Source organism: Muntiacus reevesi, chromosome 4 (assembly GCF_963930625.1).
Source record: "Muntiacus reevesi chromosome 4, mMunRee1.1, whole genome shotgun sequence".
Classification (NCBI taxonomy): Eukaryota; Metazoa; Chordata; class Mammalia; order Artiodactyla; family Cervidae; genus Muntiacus; species Muntiacus reevesi.
The window spans coordinates 76,907,003-76,929,888 of NC_089252.1; the positions used below are offsets into that span (position 1 = coordinate 76,907,003).

At 45.7% G+C, this 22,886-nt stretch overlaps 1 protein-coding gene and 1 long non-coding RNA gene across 3 annotated transcripts in view; one reads left to right on the forward strand and one right to left on the reverse strand.

Moving 5' to 3' along the window:
• Nucleotides 1-22,886, forward strand: part of SRGAP3 (SLIT-ROBO Rho GTPase activating protein 3) — a 244,554-nt gene that overhangs the window by 98,817 nt on the left and 122,851 nt on the right. For both annotated transcript variants that reach the window (XM_065933246.1, XM_065933247.1), the window contains exon 2: nt 19,488-19,680. In XM_065933246.1, the coding sequence (XP_065789318.1) occupies nt 19,488-19,680 (193 nt within the window). The remainder of the gene's footprint in view (nt 1-19,487; nt 19,681-22,886) is intronic.
• On the reverse strand, nt 14,906-21,612 carry LOC136166655 (uncharacterized). The gene is made up of 3 exons (XR_010662969.1): nt 21,350-21,612; nt 21,027-21,080; nt 14,906-15,133 (listed from the first exon to the last, which is right to left on the reverse strand). It is a non-coding gene; the product is annotated as an uncharacterized lncRNA (long non-coding RNA).

Consider the following 22,886-nt stretch of genomic DNA (forward strand, 5'->3'; position numbering starts at 1 on the left):
CTGGCTCGTCACGTGGAAGCACCTGGCTCAGAGCACGTCCAGGTCCCACAGAAGTGCAAGAGGAAGCGCTTGAACACTTCTTGCTGACAGCACAGTGTTATTTTTCTCTTCCCTCTCTCATGAATCATTGTGCCCGGAATCTAGCCAGGAGCGGTTCATTTGGCTTATGGTTCTGTCCCCGGAATTGGGGACCCTGGTGCTCTGGTAAGTGGGAAGCCGAGGCGCTGAGACTAGGGGAACGAGCCTTCCTGGGCTCAAAAATCTTGGGCTCAGGTTCTGGCTGCAGCACGTGGCGGCCCTGTGGCCTTGGGGAGGTTGTCCAATGAGCCTCAGTTTCCTCATCCACAAGCTCCTCTAGGTGTGCAGTCACACTAAGTGAGATCAGTTGTGTGAGATTGCCTCCAGCAGATAGATTTTGAATTTGATTCAAGATGGATCAACCTTGGATTCCTTATCTCACATCTCCAGTGACTCCTGTGATGGGAAGTTCAAGTTCTTTGCAGAAGGGGCAATCCGGGCAGGGGCCCAGCAGTGCCGGATGTCCAGAAGGTACCTCACAAGTGCCATGAACAAGTGTGTGCTCCTGCTGTAGTTGACATCTGCTTCCTGCCAGGAACCAAGAGTGAAGCATCGCCCCTTTCCCCAGCAGGGGTGCCCCTGTGGGATGACCATCTCAGTTCCAGAGTGTGGTGCTAGCGCTCTCTGCGCTGCATCCCCTAGGCACCCCTGTGAGCCTGCTGCTCTATGTCTCCCCAGAGCCATCTCTGTTCTAAGCCAGTGAGTGGAAGACGCCCTTTTCTCTCACTCTGCCAAGCTTTACCATGAAATCTCACAGTGTCTCCCATGAGACAGTTGAACTGGGCCTTGAGTTATGCGTAGGGGTTCACAGACTGAGGGGTAAATGTAATACCCATATTTTACTTAGAGGTTACCTCTTCTCCCAGACTGGCTTCCTTCTCACAGGTTTATGAACTCAGCTACACACGCAGATGTGGGGTTGCCTGCCTGACACATTTGGTCTCGGTTTTGGCTCAGAACTGCCTTCATGTGGCAGCGGCAGCACGTCACATCCTGGCCTTCGTCACCACCAGCCAAGCTGGAGCGGAACTCTGAGCTGGACACACTAACAGAAAGGCTATGTGTGGTGGCTACTGCCAGAAACTCCGCACCTGAAAGTGGCCTGGTGCCGCTGCATGCCTGGGGCTCTGTAAAAGTTAAGAAAGAAAGATTTGTCAGCCATCACATACAATGCCTACTTTGTGGAAGGAACTTCATCTCTCTCTCAGCTGAGCCTCCCTGTCTTTGAGTGTAGGGTCATAGTGGTCTCCTGACTGGTCTCCTCTTCTCCCATCTCCTCTCACCCGTTCCCCATACTGCATTGACTGTAGGGCAAAGTCTGAGGCCCCAGATGTGGCCTTCAAGGTCATCCACGATATGGCTCCGAAGAACCCTTCCCAGCTGAGCTTCTGCACGCTGTGAACTCCTTACTTTATGGGCTCGCTGAGCCTTTTGACAGTCTCTGAACATGCTGGGCATTTCCAGACCTTGCGGCCTCACCCATTGACTTTACTTCTGCCACTGTCTCTGCTCTTGCCTCACCCGGTGAACACCATCCGCCCTTCAAGGCCAGGCTCAGATGCCAAGTGAAGCCTCTGATCGCTTTGGCCATTAACCATCTTCCCTGCAGAGGCCCTGCTTCCTTCTTAGTGGGCTCCTAAGCTCTTTTGTGCATATCTCCATCCTAGCTCATTGCTATAATTTTTGATTTGTTGGTCTCCACTGAATTTCTCAAGGGCAGGTCCTTGAGAAGAAAAGAAGAATACATGGGCATGAATAAGGATGAATTTTCGGATTTAAAAATGGATAGATACCACTCAATATAAATTTCCTTATATCTTAATGATTATGTGTTTCTTCCAGCAATGTGTTCTAAATTGTAGTCTGAATAAAAATTCAGCTTCAAAATAAATAAATAAATAAATAAATATGGATAGTGCATATGTAACATCTATTGGATACTCAGGTGTGCTCAAGCAATAGAGAAAGCCGGGGAGCCGGAGGACAGTGAACAAGGGGCAGACAAACCAGATGATGCCATACTAGGTGGAGAGAGCACATCCTAGAGAGACTTGTAGCCACTCCAGGGCTTGGTCTGTTATCCTGAAAGAGATGATAATCCACTGAAGGGTTTTAGGCTGGAGGTGAAGAGTGGGGAGGAGAGGGACTTGCTGGTGGTGACATGAGTGAGATTTTTACTTTCCAAAGAACTGACTTGAAAACATTGGAAATGGGACAAGTGTGATACGGACACTGGTTGAAGAGGCTGTTGTGGTTCTCCAGGTCGGAGATGATAGAGGCTCTCACCAGGGTTGTGGTAGAGATGGAGAGAAGCAGATGCATTTAGAAGTCCTGGGGCAGCAGAAGGACTTGGGATGGAGGTGTGGGTGTAAGGGAGAGGTAAGGTGATGGCCAGTTTGTAACTTGAATGAGTAGGGGATTCAATGTGCTGTGTCCTCACTTAGGTGATATGTGGGGAGAGAAGGTTCAGGGTGGGAATAAGGGATGGCTTATGGGCACAGGAGCATGGAACTCCCTGGGAGGAGACGCTGGCTTTGATGATCACTGAGGTCCCTGGAATTTCAGAAAGTAGGACCCAGGTCAGACCATCCCCCTCCCTCTCAGGCGCTTATAGATCCATTATGTCCCCTTCTTATGGGAAGCAGTGGACCCAGAGCCTCATAAAGACTGGTTTTTGCCTCGCACTCCTCAACCTTTCCAAGACAGATACTGAAAAGGAATCAGCACCCCTGGCATTTGTGTTTTTGCTGTATTCCTTGATGACATTTCATATATTTCCTACCAGGAAGTGCAGGATCCAGAGATGACATTTTATCTGTTCATTTACCCTGTAAGGTGACCCACACTAGCCACCCTCATTCAAGAAGGAGGATATAGGGGCTGAACAGAAGGGAACAGGCAGTGCTTTGGAAGTTAGAATCTGCTATTGTTGTGCTCTTGCCAGCAATTCACCTCACTGTTGGGAGAAATCACCAGAGGCCAAGGGAAGAGGCAAGGGAAGGACAAGGGGCTGGAGCTCGTCTGCATGCAAAGGGTGCAGGCAGTGGGCACTTTAGCTGGGAGATGATTCCCGTAGAACTATAGAGCACATAACCTGAATTATGCCCAAATGAGCCACAGAGGGGTATTACACTAAGAAATTGCCCACTTGGTTAACATTCAGTAAGCTCTTAATGCTGAAATAGACCTTGATACAACCACTCGGCTTTCTGTGGAATTTGAAGCCCAGAGTTTGATCCATCAGTTCAGTTCAGTCACTCAGTCGTGTCCGACTCTTCACGACCCCATGGACCACAGCATGCCAGGCCTCCCTGTCCATCACCAACTCCTGGAATTTACTAAAACTCATCTCCATTGAGTCAGTGATGCCATCCAACCATCTCATCCTCTGTCGTCCTCTTCTCCTCCTGCTTTCAATCATTCCCAGCATCAGGGTCTTTTCAAATGAGTCAGCTCTTCGCATCAGGTGGCCAAAGTACTGGAGTTTCAGCTTCAACATCAGTCCTTCCAATGAACACTAAGGACTGATCTCCTTTAGGATGGACTGGTTGGATCTCTTTGCAGTCCAAGGGACTCTCAAGAGTAGGACCAAAAAAGCAATTCATTGACCCACTGACCGAGAAGAGTGAGGCTATTTGGTCAACATCTCATGAAGAATTATGGCCCCAGCAGGGAACAGAAAGAACCCACTACATTCTGCTGCCAAGTGGCAAGCAAATAAACATGAGGTGTTTTTCCTCTTTGGTAATAGGACCCAAGACATGAAATATGTACTTGGCAGAGAGTTCCATATTGCATTAGAAGGACAAATGGATTTATACTGAGGTAGTAAGTGCTTGCTTTGAGCCCAAGTGTGAATGATGGGATTCCAGCCTGACGATATTTGCTGTACCATTGGGAGGCGTGTCTGCTAAGGACACTGTAACCTCCTCCTCTGTGGTTGAGCTTGTGTCACTATTGCAGTTGGTGGATATGCAGCCACATTTTGTTCTAATTTGCAGGTAATGGACTCTTATAAAATGTAGTAATAATCATACCATGAAGAAGAATCATACCTGTTTTACTTTACTGTTTACAGAACTCTTTCCTGTATGTATATATTTCCTAATTTGATTTTTACCACAATTCGTAGATAAGTCTCATTAATCCCAGTTCATGGATAAGGTTAATACCTTGAGACAGAACTGGAATTAACTCAGAACCTATTTTTTCAAGTCCATGTTTGAGTAAGAAATAGTCTTACCAGACCACAGCATGTACATGTGCTAACATTATCTGTGCTCAGGCTTGTAACCCATTATTAAGCCATTTGGCAACCATAATAATTCTGTACTTTTTTTCTGGGCCTTTTCTTAAAAGTTCTCTGGACTCAACATTTGAGAAGGTATATAACTGGACTCCTTTTGTCGTGTCTTGTGCACTCCATCTGTCCTCTGAGGCATGGAAAGTCTCCCGAAGAGATTCCCTTAAATGTTCCTGATTGACAACAAGAACCGAGAGTGATGATTGTAAAGACTTACTTGATGTACACCTTAAAAATAAAATTCCTTCAATTAAGTAGGCCCCCTCTCCGACCTCCTTGAAAATTTAACCTCTGCCTCTGTTGTGGAATGGACAAAGATTCCCTTTGAAAACTTGCAGAGTTTTACACACACACACACACACACACACACACACGCACGCACACACACACATGCACACACACACGCACACGCACGCTGGCCCAACCCGTCTTGTTTCTCATTCTCTCCTTTCCAAAAATCAATTGGCAAGAAGTTGCAAAGTTGCCAGGATGAGGTAATGGGCAATAATTCATGCGGCTCTCAGAAACATAAATCACTCAGCCTGATGTAGTGCCTCTCCATCCCATGCAAGCCTCGGTGAGCAGTAGCTGCAATGTGCATCAAGTATTTGGGCTTCACTGAGGCCTTGGATGTTCTTCCATGTGGCATTCTCATTAGAAGGTCAAGGAAATTCATCCTGCATTCTATTACTGTCAGGTGAGTGCACACATGGCTGGAGGCACCTTTTCAATGAAGATTAGCACTCTGGCCCAACTGGTCATTTCAACATGAGTTAATGGGGTCAAGGTGGGGACAACCATGACAGAGTGGGATCCGCCATGCTCTGGGTTTCAATCCATCAGGGCTGGCACTAGCTAAAGTGACATTTGCTGGGAAGGCTTTCCAGAGTCGTAAACTAGAGGTTTATAGATCCTTTTTGTTTAGCAGATACAGCATTAACATTAAAGAGTGAATGTTAATGAATTTGGTCAGATCTGTGCTCTCTGTATTGTTTATACCAGTTCTCTAATCACATTTTTGTTACCTGCCTAACCCCTGGAGATATTTGAGGTTGTCACCCTGGAGGAGAGGAGATGCTACCCTACTAGAATCAACCATGGCCTTTCCAGGGCCTATTGATAGTATTTTTAAAAAGTTGCTACCCCTCCATATATTAGAGGTATAAGGCCCATTATGTAGAGGATTTGAAAAATACAGAAATAGGAAAGCACAGTCATTAGTAAAGGTATTGGCACTTAGGTCCAAGGGGTCAAATGTGGCCCATTGCCTGTCTTTATAAAGTTTTACTAAAACACAGCCATCTGTATTCATTGCCATACTGTCTTTTCTTTCTTGAGCTACAAGGGTAGAACTATGTAGTTGCAATAGAGAATGTATGGCCTGCAAAACCTAAAATAGTTATTCTCTAGCCCCTTATGAAAAAGTTTGGAAAGTCATGGCTTAGCACCTAGGTGCTCAGGAAATATTTATCAAAGAAACAAATCAATCTGTAATCCCACCATGTAGAGATAACCACAGTTCACACTTTGGTGTATATTCTTTAGTTCTCCTCTGTGTAAAAATAGCTATAGTTATATTTTAGGAAGACTAAACTATACCTTCTATTTTTGTAACCCACTTTTGTTATTTATATATTATGGGCATTTTCCAATTAACTTGCATGTTAACTACTATATTAACTATAATAACTATTAGATCATTGTATGATTAACTATTATATAGCACAATTTATTTATTTATTTATTTATTTATTTATTTTTTATTTTGTATGGAGGTACAGCCGATTAACAATGTTGTGATAGTTTCAGGTGAGCAGTAAGGGGACTCGGGCATACACACACATGCATCCATTCTTCCCCAAACTCCTCTCCCATCCCGGCTGCCACAAAACATTGAGCAGAGTCCCATGTGCTACACAGTAGGTCTTTGTTGGTTATCAGTTTTAAATGTTGCAGTGTGTACATGTCCATCCCAAATTCCCTGTGTGTCCCTTTCTACCATCCTTCCCCCAGCAACCATAAGTTCATTCTCCAAGACCACATTTCTGTTTTGTAAGTTCATTTGTATAATTTCCTTTTAGATTCCACATATAAGGGACGTCATATATTTCTCCTTCTCTGTCTGACTTACTTCAGTCAGTATGACAGTGTCTAGGTATATCCATGTTGCTACAAATGGCATTATTTCATCTTTTTAATGGTTGAGTAATATTCCATTGTATTTATGTACCACATCTTCTTTATCCATTCCTTTGTTGACGGACATTTAGGTTGCCGTATCTTCTTGGCTACTGTAAACAGTAAACAACATGATTTTTTAAATTGCAGAGAAGTTTATTGCATGGATGTGTGAGGATATTTAACCAGTATCCTGTTGTTGGATTATGTTATGTTGTGTACAAGTTTTTACTTTTATAAATAATATTGTGATATACATTTCTGCACATACTTTTTTTTTGGTGTATGCCTCTGATCCTAGAAAGGGAATTGTTTCATCTCATGTTGCGAATTATTTTTTCACTTAGGTATGCCTTATCTTCACGTACACTGGCAGTTCCTTGAAGGCAGGGATCCTGTTGTAAACATACTTCCACCACAGCTCCTCTTGTTCTCTCACACAGACACAGTAGGCGTTCAGTAAATGCTTGTGGGTTTCTGTAACAGATGCCCAGCTAGTTCTCTCTGCTTCTCTGGATCCTACAAACTCCACCTCGGCTCTTTTCCTTTATGAGGTCTCAGCCGACTCTTCAGCACACCAAGATCCCTCCCTCTTCTGGTCATCTGAATTTCTATATCACTCACTACTTAGACCATATTCTATCATTCTTTAAAGCTTTCAAAATGGTGTAATGTAGACTGTATAAGTTTCCCATGGCAGCAGTAAGAAATTACTGCTAATCTGGTGACTTAAAACACCACACATTAACTCTCTCACAGTTCTAGAAGCCAGAAGTCTGAAGTCAGTTTCACCAGTCCAAAGTTAGGATGGTGTCAGAGGGTCCCACTTACGCCTTCCAAAGACGCTGGGGGAGAACTGTTCCTTGCCTCTTCCAGCTTCCAGGGCTGCAGGCGTTCCCTGGCTTGTGGCCACATCACTCCAGCCTCTGCCTCTGTAACCTCATCACCTCCTCCTCTTCTGTCTGTGCCAATCTCTTTCTTTCTCGTTCCTATAAGGTCACTCATGATTCCATTTAGAGTCTGCTTGGATGATTCAGGATAATCTGCTCATCTCAAGATTCTTAACCTAATTGTATCTGCACAGTCCTTTTCTGCCATTTAGGGTGATAGTCACAGGTTCTAGGGATTAGGAACTGAATGTCTTTGGAGGGGCTGCATTATTCAGCCTTCTATAATACATTGTTTCTTTTGACTAGCTCCTTTATTCACCTAAAATATTTGTGAGGAGCCAACTTGGTGGTTGACAGCGACCTTGCTCTTAGTGCCTGTCCTCACAGCAGAGAAGAAAGAACTTGGGTATGAAGAACTGTAATCAAAAGAGCAGTGGCCAAAAAGCTGGGAGACACAGATTTTGGTACCACATTGGGGTAAGGGTCTCCGTTCCTCAGTTTCCCTTTAGTGAAATAAGGGGCTAGACCAGTTATTGTTTCCTGAAGGGAGGGACGAGCACCACTGATGCTGTGTATATAGGATAATTTTAGGTGGTTCACAGAGACAGAATTAAATAACATTGACTCACACAAATAGATACTTATGTTTTTTAATTCTCCTTCAACCCCTCTTAAGGAGAAAATTGCTGTTAGGTGCTAGTGTGTCTTCAACACTTCCTCTAATACTTACCAAACTCTTTTTATATAAAAAACAACAACAACAACCCCACCCCCCCAAAAAACTGGTCTCAGCTCTAGGTAGAATTTAATAACATTATTTTATGATCATTGTATTTATTTTTACAGTTACCTTCCATTAATGGAGAGTGACTCAGGTTTTTCCATTTATGGCAGTACTGTGTAAAAAGTGAGGTGATGTAGAGAAATATATTTTTAAAAATACAGGATAGAGGGTTTTTAGAGGAGACACCTGTGGGAATGGCTCTGAACTTTGGGAAGTACTTAGACGTTTCCAGGGGTCCCTAGTTCTCTGACTTCTGAATTCTAGGAGCAGGGTAGGATTGGAAACATAAAGGAAGATGCCCTTGGTCAGAGGATGCAGCTGGAAATTCAGAAATTAATGATTCCTGATATTTTCCCATCTAAATGCAGCTGATCTTTCAAGGACCATTGAGCAGCAAAGCCGTGAATATTAACCTCGTGTTGAAAATTGATCACGTCCCATTTTAACTCACAGCTTCTGGTAGGAGGAGCCATGGCCTTATTCTGACCGTTCTTTGCTTTTCACCGAACATCTGGAAGGCGGGTAGGCAACTTCTGTCTGACTTCTTCCTGAGAAGGAATGGCTGCTATTTGGACACGGCCCAGATGCTGTAGGGAAACCCCCTCTCCCACCCACTCGGCTATGAACTCTGCTTGAGAAACGTGGTTTAACAATGGGGGTAGGGATGCTTACAATGCTGCAGAGCGGGGTCTGTGCTTCGGACCTCAGCGGAAAGTGGTAGTCGCATCTCTCATCTTGGCAACCTGACTGTAATTCCTTAGTTTGTTTGGAACCGGATAATTTCCTCTTAGAGGAAGATTTACCTGGTTGACAAAGAGCATGGTCATCACCATCATTAAATAATTCTTATTTTTTTCCAAAACATTAGCCCATGTACTGTGCTTTCTTCCTGGGGGAGGGTCTGGTGATGAGAAGCAGAGAGGGAAATGCCAGTCACTTCACCCAGCTCCTTTGCCACATATGTGTTTTCTCACCCCTCCCAGTAAGCTGGGAGCGGACATAATTTGTTTCAAGGAGGCCTTGAGTCAATGTGATTTGATCATCTATTCTAAGCCTGGCCTTCACTACCCTGAATAACTGTGAGATGGATAAAGACAGAGTGTAAAAGCTTGGCTGACTTGGTATAGTACATATAGTAAGCACCCAGGAGTCCACTGTAGCTCAGACGGTAAAGAATCTGCCTGCAGTTTGGAAGACCTGGGTTCAATCCCTGGGTGGGGAAGATCCCCTGGAGAAGGAAACGGCAGCCCACTCCAGTATTCTTGCCTGGAGAATTCCACGGACAGAGGAGCCTGGCGGGCCACAGTTCATGGAGTCGCAAAGAATTGGATACAACTGAACAACTAACATAAACACACACAGGCACCCAGGAAACATCTCTGGCAAGTGCTACATGATTCAGAGCTAATGATTAGGTGAAATTAGGCAAATCACTTCACCTCTCTGTGCCTCAGTCTCCTTCTTTGCAAAAGGGAATAACAGTAGTAGGGACCTCTTCCTAAGGCTGTAGCATAATATTCACTGCTTTGGTTGAACAAGGAGACAATTTTATGGGAAGCACTAAGCAGTCATTTTCTGCTGTTTTTTCCTTCCAGAATTTTGCAGATGGGAAAGCCAAGGCCCAGAGAGGCTAACTGATTTGCTGAAGTTCACACAGCTAGCAAGCTTCAAGACCAGGCTCTGAACTCAGCAAGTCTGATCCCAGACTCAGCTCTTGGCCCCGCATCACCCAGTGGCCCATTTATCAGGGCTGAGGCAGCAATAAGATTTGAGAAACAAACCCATTCTGGGTCTGATCCCTTGTGTGGGTGGGGAGCAGAGCTAGCCGCCGGCGCCACCTAGCAGGGTCAGGCCAGCCGGGCTTGAATCCTGTGATTCCCACAGGTCCTTTACCTTCTCGTGGGCCTCAATTTCCTGCAAAATGGTGTGATAGCCACCCGCTCCCTGCTGCCCACTTCTGTGGTCAGAAGTGATGAAGGATGCGAAAGGGCCTGGTCAAAGTTAATCAGGGACGGACTGATGTTAGTGGTAGGGGTCCTGGGCAAAACGAGAGAGGTAATTTAATACAAGGTGCTGTGAGCCTGCTGGAGTCTGCAGACAGGAGCTTGCTTCCAGACGGGAGGCGGGCTCCGCTGGGCCGGGCGCGCGGCCGGCGGCGGTTGCCGGGGAAACGGCGCGGCGCCGCTTCTGGCCTGGCCTCGGCTGCGCTCTGCCCCTACCCCGGAGCGCGGACCCCGGCGCCCTACTGGTTGCGGGGCCCCATGACGAGGAGCCTTTTTAGGTACACGAGGCTGGTAGACCAGACTGGGGTGCAGGGCCTGCGCCGGGGCTGTGGGGCTTTCGGTGCAGGACCCGAAGGAAAGAACCGTAGGCCAAGGCTGGCGGGGAGGCGGGGAAGGAGGGGGGGAACCCAGCGCCAAGAGGCCGAAGGATGATTCACCCGGCTGTCGCGGGGCGATCCACCGTCCTTGAGGGCCTGTGGACAGAGGGCGCGGCCTGGGCCTGGGAGTCAGCCAACTCTGCTCACTCTGCGCGGCTGCAGCGGCAGGGACGCCCCCTTCTTGCCGTTTATTGCCTACCCGCTAGATACCAGGCACAGAGCCGGGAGCCTCATGGGGACACCACCTCTCGCTCTTTTGACAAACCCACCAGTAGGGTATTGTTATTCCCAAGTTTATAGACTAGAAAAGAGACTCAGAGAGCCAAAGAGACTTATACAAAGTGGAGAAAACCAGGTTTGGAACCCAGGCTGGCTCTCCCCAAAGCCCATAGGCCGTTCCCTTCCTGCTGTGTCCTGCCGCCTCTCAGTGAGGCTGTTTGCAGAGGGTCTTCTAGGCGTCCGGCACATCCCACACGTTATTTCTAGTCTGATCTTTGCAGTAGCTCTGCAGGATATCTGTAGATACCTGCCTTTTACAGACTGGAAAACAGCTCAGAGAAAATGACTTGTCTGCCCAAGACCTCACAGTGGCCTCTGGCAGAGACAACAGCCCACCTCATGAGAGCGGCTGGGCTCCAGGCTCTACTGCGTTCATCCTCTCTGCCTCTCCTAAGGCTGGAGGAGGAGGGCAGTGGATCCCTCAGGATGCTATGCGCTGGGCTGGCAGCAATGAGAATGGATCTCCATCTTGCTGTTCTGCGGGCCTCGCGGGCCCCATTACACTGCTGTAGTTGGAGGGGTTGAGCGTAAAATCTGAGTAATGAAACATGGATGTCACTCTTGCCTTAGGTCTTTATTCCACCTGAGAAGATGAGAAATGGCCACAGAAAGCAATAATAATAAATGAGAATCATAGCTAACCATTACTGAGCCTCTCATATGGCGCTATCCAGTTGAATTTTCTGCAGTATTGAAAATATTCTGTAGTGTCCAATACAGTAGCCATGCTTTTGAGCACTGGAAATGTGGCAAGTGCAACTGAGGAGTGAATTTTTTATTTTGATCAAATGTAAAGAGCCACGTGTGGCTAATAGCCACTGGGTGCAGTGCTGACGTATATGAAGCACTATATGAAAAACTTTCTTCATGGTCACTTATCAGCCCTTAAGACCACAATATGAGACAGATTATTACCATCCCCATTTTACAGGGGGAAATGAGACTGAGAAACGAGGAAATGTTCTCAAGTCCACCAGCCAAGTATGTCACAGGGCCAGGATTTGAACTGATGTTTCCCTCCACCATAGGAGGGCCTGAGGTCAAGGTCAGGTTGCAGTGGGGGACATGGTGACAACCAGAACCAATGAGAATGGCACTGAGATGACGGATGGAGTGTGGGAGTGGAGACTGGAGGTGGAGTGGTACTCGATCCTTGAAAGAGAAGGCCTGGAGAACCCCAGGAAAAGCACCCTAAACTGGAGATTGGGTCATCTTGGTTCCTGTCTACCCCTTTCTCTGGATTTGAGCCCTGGCTCTGCCACTTTCTGGGTGACCCTAGGTACTCTCACCCACTCCTTGAGTCTCAACTGCTTCATCCATAAAGTAGGAATGAGAACAATGCCAGATTCAGGCAGGATCGTGCAGTTGTGAAACATACCATTCTCCTCGTTCGCTCCTGAAATTTCATCCTGAGGAAGGTACCCCAGCTGCCTCTGTGGAGAAGAGGGACACACACTCACTGGATCTTGATTTTTAGGATGGATACAGACTGTGAAAGTGGGGCTTGCTATCCCAGGGAGTGTCAGAAAACTTACCACATTCTCAGGACAGGGTGCAAGGATGAGAATTGAGTGGGCCTGCTCTTACACGGTCATTCTCTGGCCCCTCCCTCTAGCCCAGGAGAGCCCTCCGCAGGCTAGGGGCAGAGGCCTCGGGAGACAAGTTATTGGCATTCTTAATTTCTAACTGGTCAGACCTGTTAACCAGAGCTGCAGGATCTGTATCACATTTCTGGCTTTGTCTGACTTTCTTTGCTCTCCTTTTTATTGTGGAAAGTTTCAAACATTACAAAAAGTAGAGAGAATAGTATAAGAAACCTCTTCCCCATGTTCTTCACCACAACTAAACTTCTCCAGTCAACTCAAAGCCAATCATGTTTTTTTGTTTGTTTGTTTTTACCTATAGTATGACCACTCCCTGGTCCCCCATCAAGGTTATTTTGAAGTAAATCCCAGCATGTCAGCTTTCTAATTGTGCCGGAGACCCTCTCATAAATTTCTGGTGGGAAATTTTTGATCTAGTACTGCTAGGTGGAGAATTCATCACACAGATCACATCCCTCCATGTGTGCAAAATGAGGCTTGTATATGGTTGTTTATTCCAGCACTTTTTATGGTGGTAAATGATTGCAAACAACCTGAAGCTCCAGGAAAGGGGACTGGCTAAAAAAATTAACATTTGGAATATAGAATATAGAATTCTATAGTGCTTTAAAAAGAAATGTGAAAATTCTTTATAAAATTACATGGGTTGATTTCCCCAATGTATCGTGTGTGTGTGCATGCGTGTTTTGTTTTCGGTTTTTTTGACTGCTCCATGCAGCATGCAGACTCTTAGTTCCCCAATCAGAGACTGAACCTCTGCTCCCTGCATTGGGAGCACAGTCTTAGCCACTGGATCACCTGGGAAGTCTCCAACCCCCACTGCCCTGAAGTATTCTTTAAAAGAAAAAAGTACAGGACACTGTGAATGTCATGCTATAATATGCATAAAAACAGGGGAGATAATATTTTTCAAATATGCCATTATTTATAGAAACATGAACTTGGAAACTTGGTTACCTTGCTAGAGAGGGACTAGGTAGCTGGTGAACAAGAGTGGAAGAGAAAATTTTCTCTTTATACCCTTTCTAATTTTTGAATTTTGTACTAATTTTAAAAACTAAAATTCCACATTTTTTCTTTAAACCTAAAACTGCTGTTAAATTTAGTCTTGTTGTTGTTGTTTAGTCACTAAGCCATGTCCGACTCTGTAACTCCATGGATGGCAGCATGCCAGGCTTCCCTGTCCTTCACTGTCTCCTGGAGTTTGCTCAGATTTATGTCCACTGAGTCAGTGATGATGTCTAGCCCTCACATTCTCTGCTGCCCCCTTCTCCTTTTGCCTTCAACCTTTCCCAGTATCAGGCTTTTCCTGTGAGTTGGCTCTTCACACCAAAGTATTGGAGCATCCGGTTATTAGTTAACAAAAAGGTATTTATCCAGATGGAGTGAGGATGACTTATGAAAGTCACTCAGTTGTGTCCAGCTCTTTGAGACTCCTTGTACTATACAGTCTGTGGAATTCTCCAGGCCAGAATACTGGAGTCAGTAGCCTTTCCCTTCTCCAGGGGATCGTCCCAACCCAGGGATCAAACCCAGGTCTCCTGCACTGCAGGCTGATTCTTTACCAGCTGAGCCACAAGGGAAGTCTTATGACTTATGTTCACATGAAAACTTGCCCCAAATATTCATAATTGCCAAAAGGTGAATGGATAAAGAAACCATGAATATTATTACAGAAAATGGAATATTATTCAGCAATAGAAAGAAACGAGCTATCAAGCCATGAAAAAAAGCCATGAAAAGACATGAGAGAACTATAAGTGCATATTACTAGGTAAAAGAAGCCAGTTTTAAAATGATTCCATCTATATGACTGAAGGAGCAAGTAGGGAGGAAAGGGTAAGTAGGTGGAGCACGGGAGATTTTTAGGGCAGAGCCTTGAGAATAGGCTATCCTGTATATTTCAGGTTCTAGGCATTATTAAATTAATAAACTTGTGATGAACTTGTAGCAAAAGCAATAGAAGACAAAGGTTAAAGTAAAAGAGACAAATACAGTATGGAGTCAGATTTGTTCTCTCCTATTTCTCCATGGAGAGACACAGGGAGAGCTGTGCTTCAGGAGAACTTCTCTGGGCCTTACTCCTCCGTAAAACCAGGAGGCTGTGCCAGGAGTCAGGGCGGTCACCTGCAGCTCTAAATGTTCTGATATCAAAGCCTTTCCCGGCTCTCTAAGCCCCTTCTCCTCCCTGCCCAACCCCCTCTTATTTTTCCGCTCCTCAGTGCTATGCCGAGATTGGAACTATTCCTAGGGGGACCGTCTTCTGAATGAAGTCTATGCCTTGCAAGCAGTTGTTTTATTTATTTATTTTTCTCTCTCTTTGAAATCTCCGACCAGAGAAAAGCCAAATCTGTGCTGGCTCTGAGGAGGAACAACTTGGAAGGGAGTTAGAGATAAGGAGATGGGTAATCAGATCCCAGCAGGTTCCACAGCGCGGGCAGGCAGGCAGCAGTCTGGCTCCTGCCAGGGCGTCTCCTGTGAGAGAGGCTTGACTCTGGGCTGTCTAAGCTGCTCCAGGCTCCAGCTGGTTTTGTGAACTGAGGGAGGTTTCTCTGCTGCTTCCAAATCGTCTCCTGTCAGCGAAGTGTGATTTATGAGATTTCCCTCTAAAATAGAACGTTGGCTCCCGATAATGCCCTGTAATGGAGGAAGGGAGTGGCTGCAGCATTCTTGATAAATACTATCTCTTTAGCCCATCATCTTGTTACAAAAAGGATACAAGAAATTGAATACAGATGGATTAAAGTCTTGAAAGAAAATAATATGGCCTCATTTTAGTGAGGTGTCTGGAGGGTCATTGCTCTCAACTGAGGACCTAGGCTTGATTCCTAGCTTAATTGCCACACACCAGCTGTTATGACCAGTGGCTACTTATTTCTGCGCCTCCACTTCCTCATCTGTGGAGAAAAGGTGGGGGAATACTAGTAGCACCCACTTTAGCGGGGATATTATACAGATTATGTGAGATAAATATCCAGAGAACTCAACATCAGGCATGGAACACATGATGTGCTCTGTAAGTACTCATGATTATTATTGAGGTTACTGAGTCCCAAATAGTAGATGATTTAAAAGTAATTTTTAAAATATTTAGAAGACATTTTTATAACTATGTATTAATATGGCAGGGCTTGCACTTGTGGGAGTGAGGGCATCTCAGTCCAGGTTAACAAGTGAGCCATATCAAGGAGGGCCTGTGTAGACTGTTACAGTCAGTAGAGCAAAATGTGACCTTGGACAAGTTCCTGAAAGTTTACACAGAGTCTTGGTTTCCTCAACTGTAAAAATGGATAATAATAATAATATCCATGTCTGGCGTGGGTATAGTATATGCATAGCATGTGTGAATGTGTGTGGGGTGTGTTTGGGATGTGGTGTGTTAGTGGGTATGCGGTATGTATGTATGAATGTGTGTGGTGGTTGTGGTGATTGTGTGGTATGTGTGGTATTTGTGCAGTGTGTGAGTCTCTGTGGTGTATGGATGCGATGTGTGTCTGGTATGTGTCTGTGTGGTAGGTGTGTGTGATGTGTGTAAATGTGAAGCCATGTGGCATGTGAATGTGATGTGTGCGTTGTATGTGGGTGTGTGTGGTGTGTATGTTTGTGTGTGTGTGTGTGTGTATGCGTGTTGGGTGAGATTCCCATAATCACAACATTTGATGTCCTTGGGTAAAAGCACTTTGGTAAAGGTAAATAGGGATTTGCTATACAGATATTGATATTTGTGCTGGGAGAATCCACTGTCAGATCTTAAAATTTCTTTTGAGGAGCTAATATGACATGCACCCATGAAAGCATTAAAAGAAAACAGCACAAGGCGCTCTGAGACTAATTGCATGTACCATGGGAGTTCAGAGTGGGGTCACGAGGGCTGAGCCAACCAGGACTTCCTGGGAGGGGCAGTGCTTGGCCTCTAAAACACTGGTTTTAAAACTTTTTTGCTTGCCTACCCTCTACATGAACTTTGGGGGGAAAAAAAATCTCTTTTGCCTCACACATTTTAACTTGACATCTGAAATGTTCACCAGAAATTTAAACAGTTACAAAGGATATCATTTCTGCCATATTGTAAATATTGACCTTGTAGAATAAAATTACTCTACCCTCTTAACTGTATCAAATGCAAACTAAATAACAGCAATTTTTAGTTTGCCTTTTTATCGATGTGTCACTTATGTACAGTAGAATGCTCAGATCTTAGTGTGAAGCTCAGTTAATTTTTACCAGATGAAGGGGTAATGGTCTATCTCCAGTATTCCAGAATGCAACCTTGCACCCTCTCTCAGTCATTGCCCCCAAAGGTGATCATTTCTCTGAACTCAGTCACCATAAGTTATTTTTTGCATGATCTTATTTTTTCCCTTGCTATTTTCCATCAACATGGTAGCAGTAGATCATTTTTACCCTTACCATATGGTATTCCGTTGAATGAACATCTCACATTTAAAAAATCTTATCTACTCCTTGCATAAACTCACTTTACCATTAATTTTAAGACTGACAAGCATTTTGAAATAAACTGTCCCTTTGAAAAAAAATCTGGTGTACTCTTAATGGACATTTTGGGTTGTTTCTAATATTTAGCTATAAGCTTCTGTGAATATTTTCCATATTTTGAGTGTAGACATGAACACTAGTTTCTTCTGGATATGATCTATGGGTGGAATTGCATGGTGGTAATTGGCCACCTCATGCGAAGAGTTGACTCATTGGAAAAGACACTGATGCTGGGAGGGATTGGGGGCAGGAGGAGAAGGGGACGACAGAGGATGAGATGGCTGGATGGCATCACCGACTCGATGGACGTGGGTTTGAGTAAACTCCGGGAGTTGGTGATGGACAGGGAGGCCTGGCGTGCTGTGATTCATGGGGTCGCAAAGAGTCGGACACGACTGAGCAGCTGAACTGAACTAACTGAACTGAACTGAAGATAAATACCACAAAACATTTGTATTCACCACCACTCATCAAAAATTACCTGTACAAGTCAGAAAATTTATAGTTATATTGTTCCTATCTTTACCTTCTTGAACTCATAATTCCCTTCTACTTCCTTCACAGAATTTTACATAATAGGTTTTCATGCTTGAACTTTTTTATTGATTTCTCTTTTCTTTTTGTCCAAAATATGTATGTAAATTGAAACAGACATTAAAAAATTTGCTTTGACCATAAAACCCTAAATATCTTTATTTCATATTGATTTATCATGCAGTTCATCAAAATAATATCAATGTTTTATAATTTGATAAATAATTACTAAAAATAAAAAGTAAGACAGAACGGGTGCTTCTCAGAATGAGATAGATAGGATGGCTTTAAGGTTCACAAGGACCATCCAGGGATCTCGTTAAAATGCAGATTGTGATTCAGAAGGTCTTGGTTGGGACCTAAGGTTTCTAATAAGTCTGTGGGTGTTGTTTCTAAGACTAAGACTTATGTCTGTATCAACAAGAGGAAAACGGGAGTGGGAGGGCAGTTAAAGACAGACTTTCTCCAGATATAGTCAGGACTGACCAAGGGCTGTGTTTCTAATAAGCCTATGGAAGATGCTGATGCTACTGGTCTATGGACCACACTTTGTGTAGCAGGGCTTTATGGTCCCTAGATTAAAGAAGTTTTGCTAGCACCAACGTTTTTAACTGTTCTCTACCTTGACTCTTTGAGAAATTGCACCGTAATCAGATTCTGAATAAGGGAGAAGATGGCCTTCTGCAAATAGAGAGGATGGTTGTGAAGAGGCAGATGGGAAAGGAGAGATGCCGAGGCAAAGGAAGAAAGAGTGGGAATGGAAGTAGGGTCTCAAACCCATGCCTTTGTAACAGTTCCTGCCCTGCGCCCCCGGCAAGGCTTCCAGTGCCCCAGAGTGGCGCTGCATGCTTTGAAGACCATTTTTCCAAAGATTGCTAAGATGGTACTGGCCACCTTTTCAGACAGGAGGCCCGTTTCTACAATAGGATTGGACATCTCAGGGACTAGTTTGAAGGAATAGTGAGTTCACTGGGGGGAGATACAGAGAAGTTTGGGGTCAGATAGTGGGTGACCTTGAACTCTGTGCTAAGGAGTTGGACTTAATACTCAGCTAGAGGAGGGCCCTGGAGAGCTTTGAGCAGGGAGCTGGTGTGAGCACAGTGTGGACAGACTAATCTGCTGGGCAGCCTGTGGGATGGTGGGGAAGAGGGTACTGTGTGGTGACGGCAGCAGTGACACAACCACTGGGATCTGGCTGTGATTTTTATCTCTAGCCCCTGCTTGTGAACTTTTGCCCTGGGTGCACAGACCTGGTTTGCTCTGTCAGGATTTCCTGAAGTCTGGACTACATTCTCTGGTGGTACCTGAGATGATGATGCATGGGATCTCAAGGTGATTGAGAGATAAATAACCTAAATAACCTTAAATAACCCTGAAACCTGAGAGTGAATGGCATCCCTTCTGCCCTCGCTCAGTCCTGACTACACCTGAAAGAAGTCTGTCTTTAACTCCTCTCATGCTCCCATTTTCCTCTTGTTGATGGAGACTCAGAAGCTTAGGCTTCAAGGCCTTTAGTAAGCAATAGTCTCTGGAGAGAATTTTAACAAAATTTTTGTTTTTGTTGAATCAAGTTTCTGTGTACCAAGACAGCAAGTGGTTCTAGTTTTACCCTTGCCATAATGACATTAAACTGTATGTTTTAAGTAAGTTGTTTTCAGTAAGAAAAGTGAGTGAATTTACTAGATCATGTGGAAAAAATAATAATGCAGGTGATGTGTGGGTATGGCAAAAATCGTGGTGTGACATGCGGTGATTCAACTTTGGGAAACATTAGGTTACACTGTGGCAAAACCTGGCATTTGCTCAATCGTCCTGCCAGTGCCTGGAGAGGCTCTGGGTGGCAGATGGTGGGGAGGGGGCGGCTGGCATCGCAGTGCCTCAGCCACTGGCGGTGGGTGGGCCGGGCAGATCGCCCTCCTGTCCCCTTCACCTCACAGCCTGCTCCTGCCTCTGCCTACAGAGATCCGCACGCAGCTGGTGGAGCAGTTCAAGTGCTTGGAGCAGCAGTCGGAGTCGAGGCTGCAGCTGCTCCAGGACCTCCAGGAGTTTTTCCGCCGGAAAGCTGAGATCGAGCTTGAGTATTCCCGCAGCCTGGAGAAGCTGGCCGAGCGCTTCTCCTCCAAGATCCGCAGTTCCCGGGAGCACCAGTTCAAGTGAGTAGGGGCTCAGGGTCTGGGGTGGTGGGAGGCAATGCTGGGAGGTGAAGCAGCAAGGAAACCAGGATTCCCTGGGGGCAGATTCACTGGGCTTTTTAAGGCCCAGTGTCTGCAGGTGACTTTCATCTCCAGCCCTCACTTTACCGTGGTGTAAAGTGAGGGTAGAAATAGTTGCTACCCATAAAGATGCTGAAAGGAATACATGATGGACCAAGAGAAGCACTTGTCAGAGACAGGAAGTGCTCAATAAATGGTTCTGTTGTTATTATGCCACCAAGCACCAGGCTCTGCCTCCATCCGGGCCCAGGTGCCAGCCCATCGCCTTTCAGGACATCCTGACTATACCCAGTTCTCTTTTATCTGGGGGTCAGCCAGCCCATGTCTGCATTCCTTCAGCACTGTGGCCTTGGAATTGCTTCTCTTTGGAATAGATGCTCAAAGTATTCCTCTTCCTTCCTCCCCTGGAGGATGGTGCCTGGCTTAGTTGCTTATTTATATACACACACCCTCCAGGTCCTAATTTCTCCGCCCCAAGCTCGGGTTTTGAGGAGAGAAGGAGGCTTGATCCTCTTGGCCACATCCCTGGCTGAGTCCTCAAGCTGTAAATGCCCCCTAGCTCAGGACCCTGAGGGGCCAGCGGCCAAGTGCAGATAGAAGCCTTGACCTTACCAGGTTTTGCCCCCCTCCATCTGTTTCCCCCTCGGCCATGCTCCCTGGTGGACCCCTCCTCTGTGAGTCATCTCTCCGGTGAATGGCCCTCCACCCCGGGAGACCAGAGACTTGCTCCATCCTGTCTGTTCCGTTCCTCTTTCTTCTGGGTTCAGTCTCTTTTTTTCTCTCTACATAGGTTTAAATTGTGGTCAACTACACATAACATAAAGTTTACCACCTTAAATATTTTAAAATGTACAAGTGTGTGGCATTAAGTCCATCCACACTGTTGTGTAATCATCACCCACACCCTTCCCCAGAACTCATCTTAGTAATGTGAAACTCTGCACGCCGTGAACAGTGCCCCATTTCCCTTCTCCACCCCCATCCTGGAACTCACCCTTCTACTCTCCGTCTCTATGAACCTGACTGCTCTAGGGACCTCAGATATGTGAAGCATACAGTATTTGTCCTTTTGTGACTGTGGCTTATTCCACTTTGCATAATGTCCTCAAGGCTCACCCATGTTGTCACATGTGTCAGAGTGTCCTTCCTTTTTAAGAGTGAATGATATGCTGTTGTGTGTATAAACTACACTTTGTTTAGTTGCGTCCACCTTTCTCTCTCTGTGTTTTGCGTTCTACTGTGGCCAGGGAGCGCTCTTCCTTCAAACCCCCTCAACGTCTCCTTACCTGGGTGCCTCAGCATTTTGAGCTCTCAACTTCTGTGCCTTCTTCCCTTGACATCTGGGGAGAAGAAATTGCTTTATTAAAGGGCAGAAATTTATTACATGTTTGCAAATACCATGCATGTTTTCCCACCCAATCACATCTATTCAAACTTTCACTGCAGGAGGATACTTCTGTTGATAACTTACTCCCAGGCACTGTCTGGGCCCTTTCATACATAATCTCATTTTTCTGATATTTTGGAGAAAGCATGTACTTTTTTAAACGATAAAAGTAAAACACTTTTTGTTACAAATGCAGAGAAGTAGAAGAAAACAGTCACTCACCTGCCATTCAGAAGCTCAGGTTTTGGTTCCTTTTCGTGACTGTCTTTTAGTAACAACAACAACAGTAATGATGTATTGAGCACATTAACTGAGCACTTGCTTTGAGTCAGATCAGTATCCCTTCTTAAAGATGACAGAAAGGCTTGTACAAACATGTCTGTGGGCCAGTTATTGGGAAGTGGCAAATTTGAACCTTCACTCTCATTCTTCCTCCTTGGCCTGAGATGAGAAAGGCCTGGGTGTGGTCTGAGAGCAGCCATGGACTCTGAACACTCTGCTAAAACCACAGACTCAGACACATGTACAGAAACCCACATCTCTGGCTGGGCTGTCACGGGAGCCGTTCAGGCTGCGTGGTTGGGCTGGAGCTCAGCTTCCGCCCCTCTCCTTCCTCTTGATTTGGATTCAGCTCCCTCTTCCTGTTCTCAGTGTGGACATGGGGGTGGGAGGCCCTGGGGGAGCATGTGCAGGGGTACCCTGTTCCTTCACATGGCCTGTAATGAGCTCAGTCAGCCCCTCATGGCTTCATTAACTGAGGCCACCAGACAGAATGGGAGCCCCAGCTGGCAGTCGGGCCCAGCAGGCTGCTGGACACACCATGAAAGTCTAATTAGGGTGTGGCCAGGCCAGTGCAGCTGCTGTGGGCCCTCGGCACCAGGCCGTTGTGTCAACAGAGCACACCCCCCAACCCACCACGGCTTTTGGAAGCAAGAGTCTCCAGGGGATGCCTGGATTTGCCCTCTGACCCCAGGGCCAACCAGCCTGACCTCTGGCTGCCTCTTCTTTGAAGCTCAGTGCACAAGATCTGGGCTGTGCTCTGGGTCCCTCATTCTGGCTGTCCAGAGAAGCCTTGTCCTGCCATCTGGTTCGGTTCAGTTCAGTTCAGTTGCTCAGTCGTGTCCGGCTCTGCAACCCCACGAATTGCAGCACGCCAGGCCTCCCTGACTATCACCAACTCCTGGAGTTTACTAAAACTCATGTCTATCGAGTCGGTGATGCCATCCAGCCATCTCATCCTCTGTCTTCCCCTTCTCCTCCTGCCCCCAGTCCCTCCCAGCATCAGGGTCTTTTCCAATGAGTCAACTCTTCACATGAGGTGGCCAAAGTATTGGAGTTTCAGCTTCAGCATCAGTCCTTCCAATGAACACCCAGGACTGATCTCTTTTAGGATGGACCGGCTGGATCTCCTTGCAGTCCAAGGGACTCTCAAGAGTCTTCTACAACACCACAGTTCAAAAGCATCAATTTTATGGCGCTCAGCTTTCTTCACAGCACAACTCTCACATCCATACATGATCCCTGGAAAAACCATAGCCTTGACTAGAAGCACCTTTGTTGGCAAAGTAATGTCTCTGCTTTTTAATATGCTATCTAGTTTGGTCATAACTTTCCTTCCAAGGAATAAGCATCTTTTAATTTCATGACTGCAGTCACCATCTGCAGTGATTTTGGAGCCCCCCCCCAAAAAAAGTCAGCCACTGTTTCCTCTGTTTTCCCATCTATTTGCCGTGAAGTGATGGGACTAGATGTCATGATC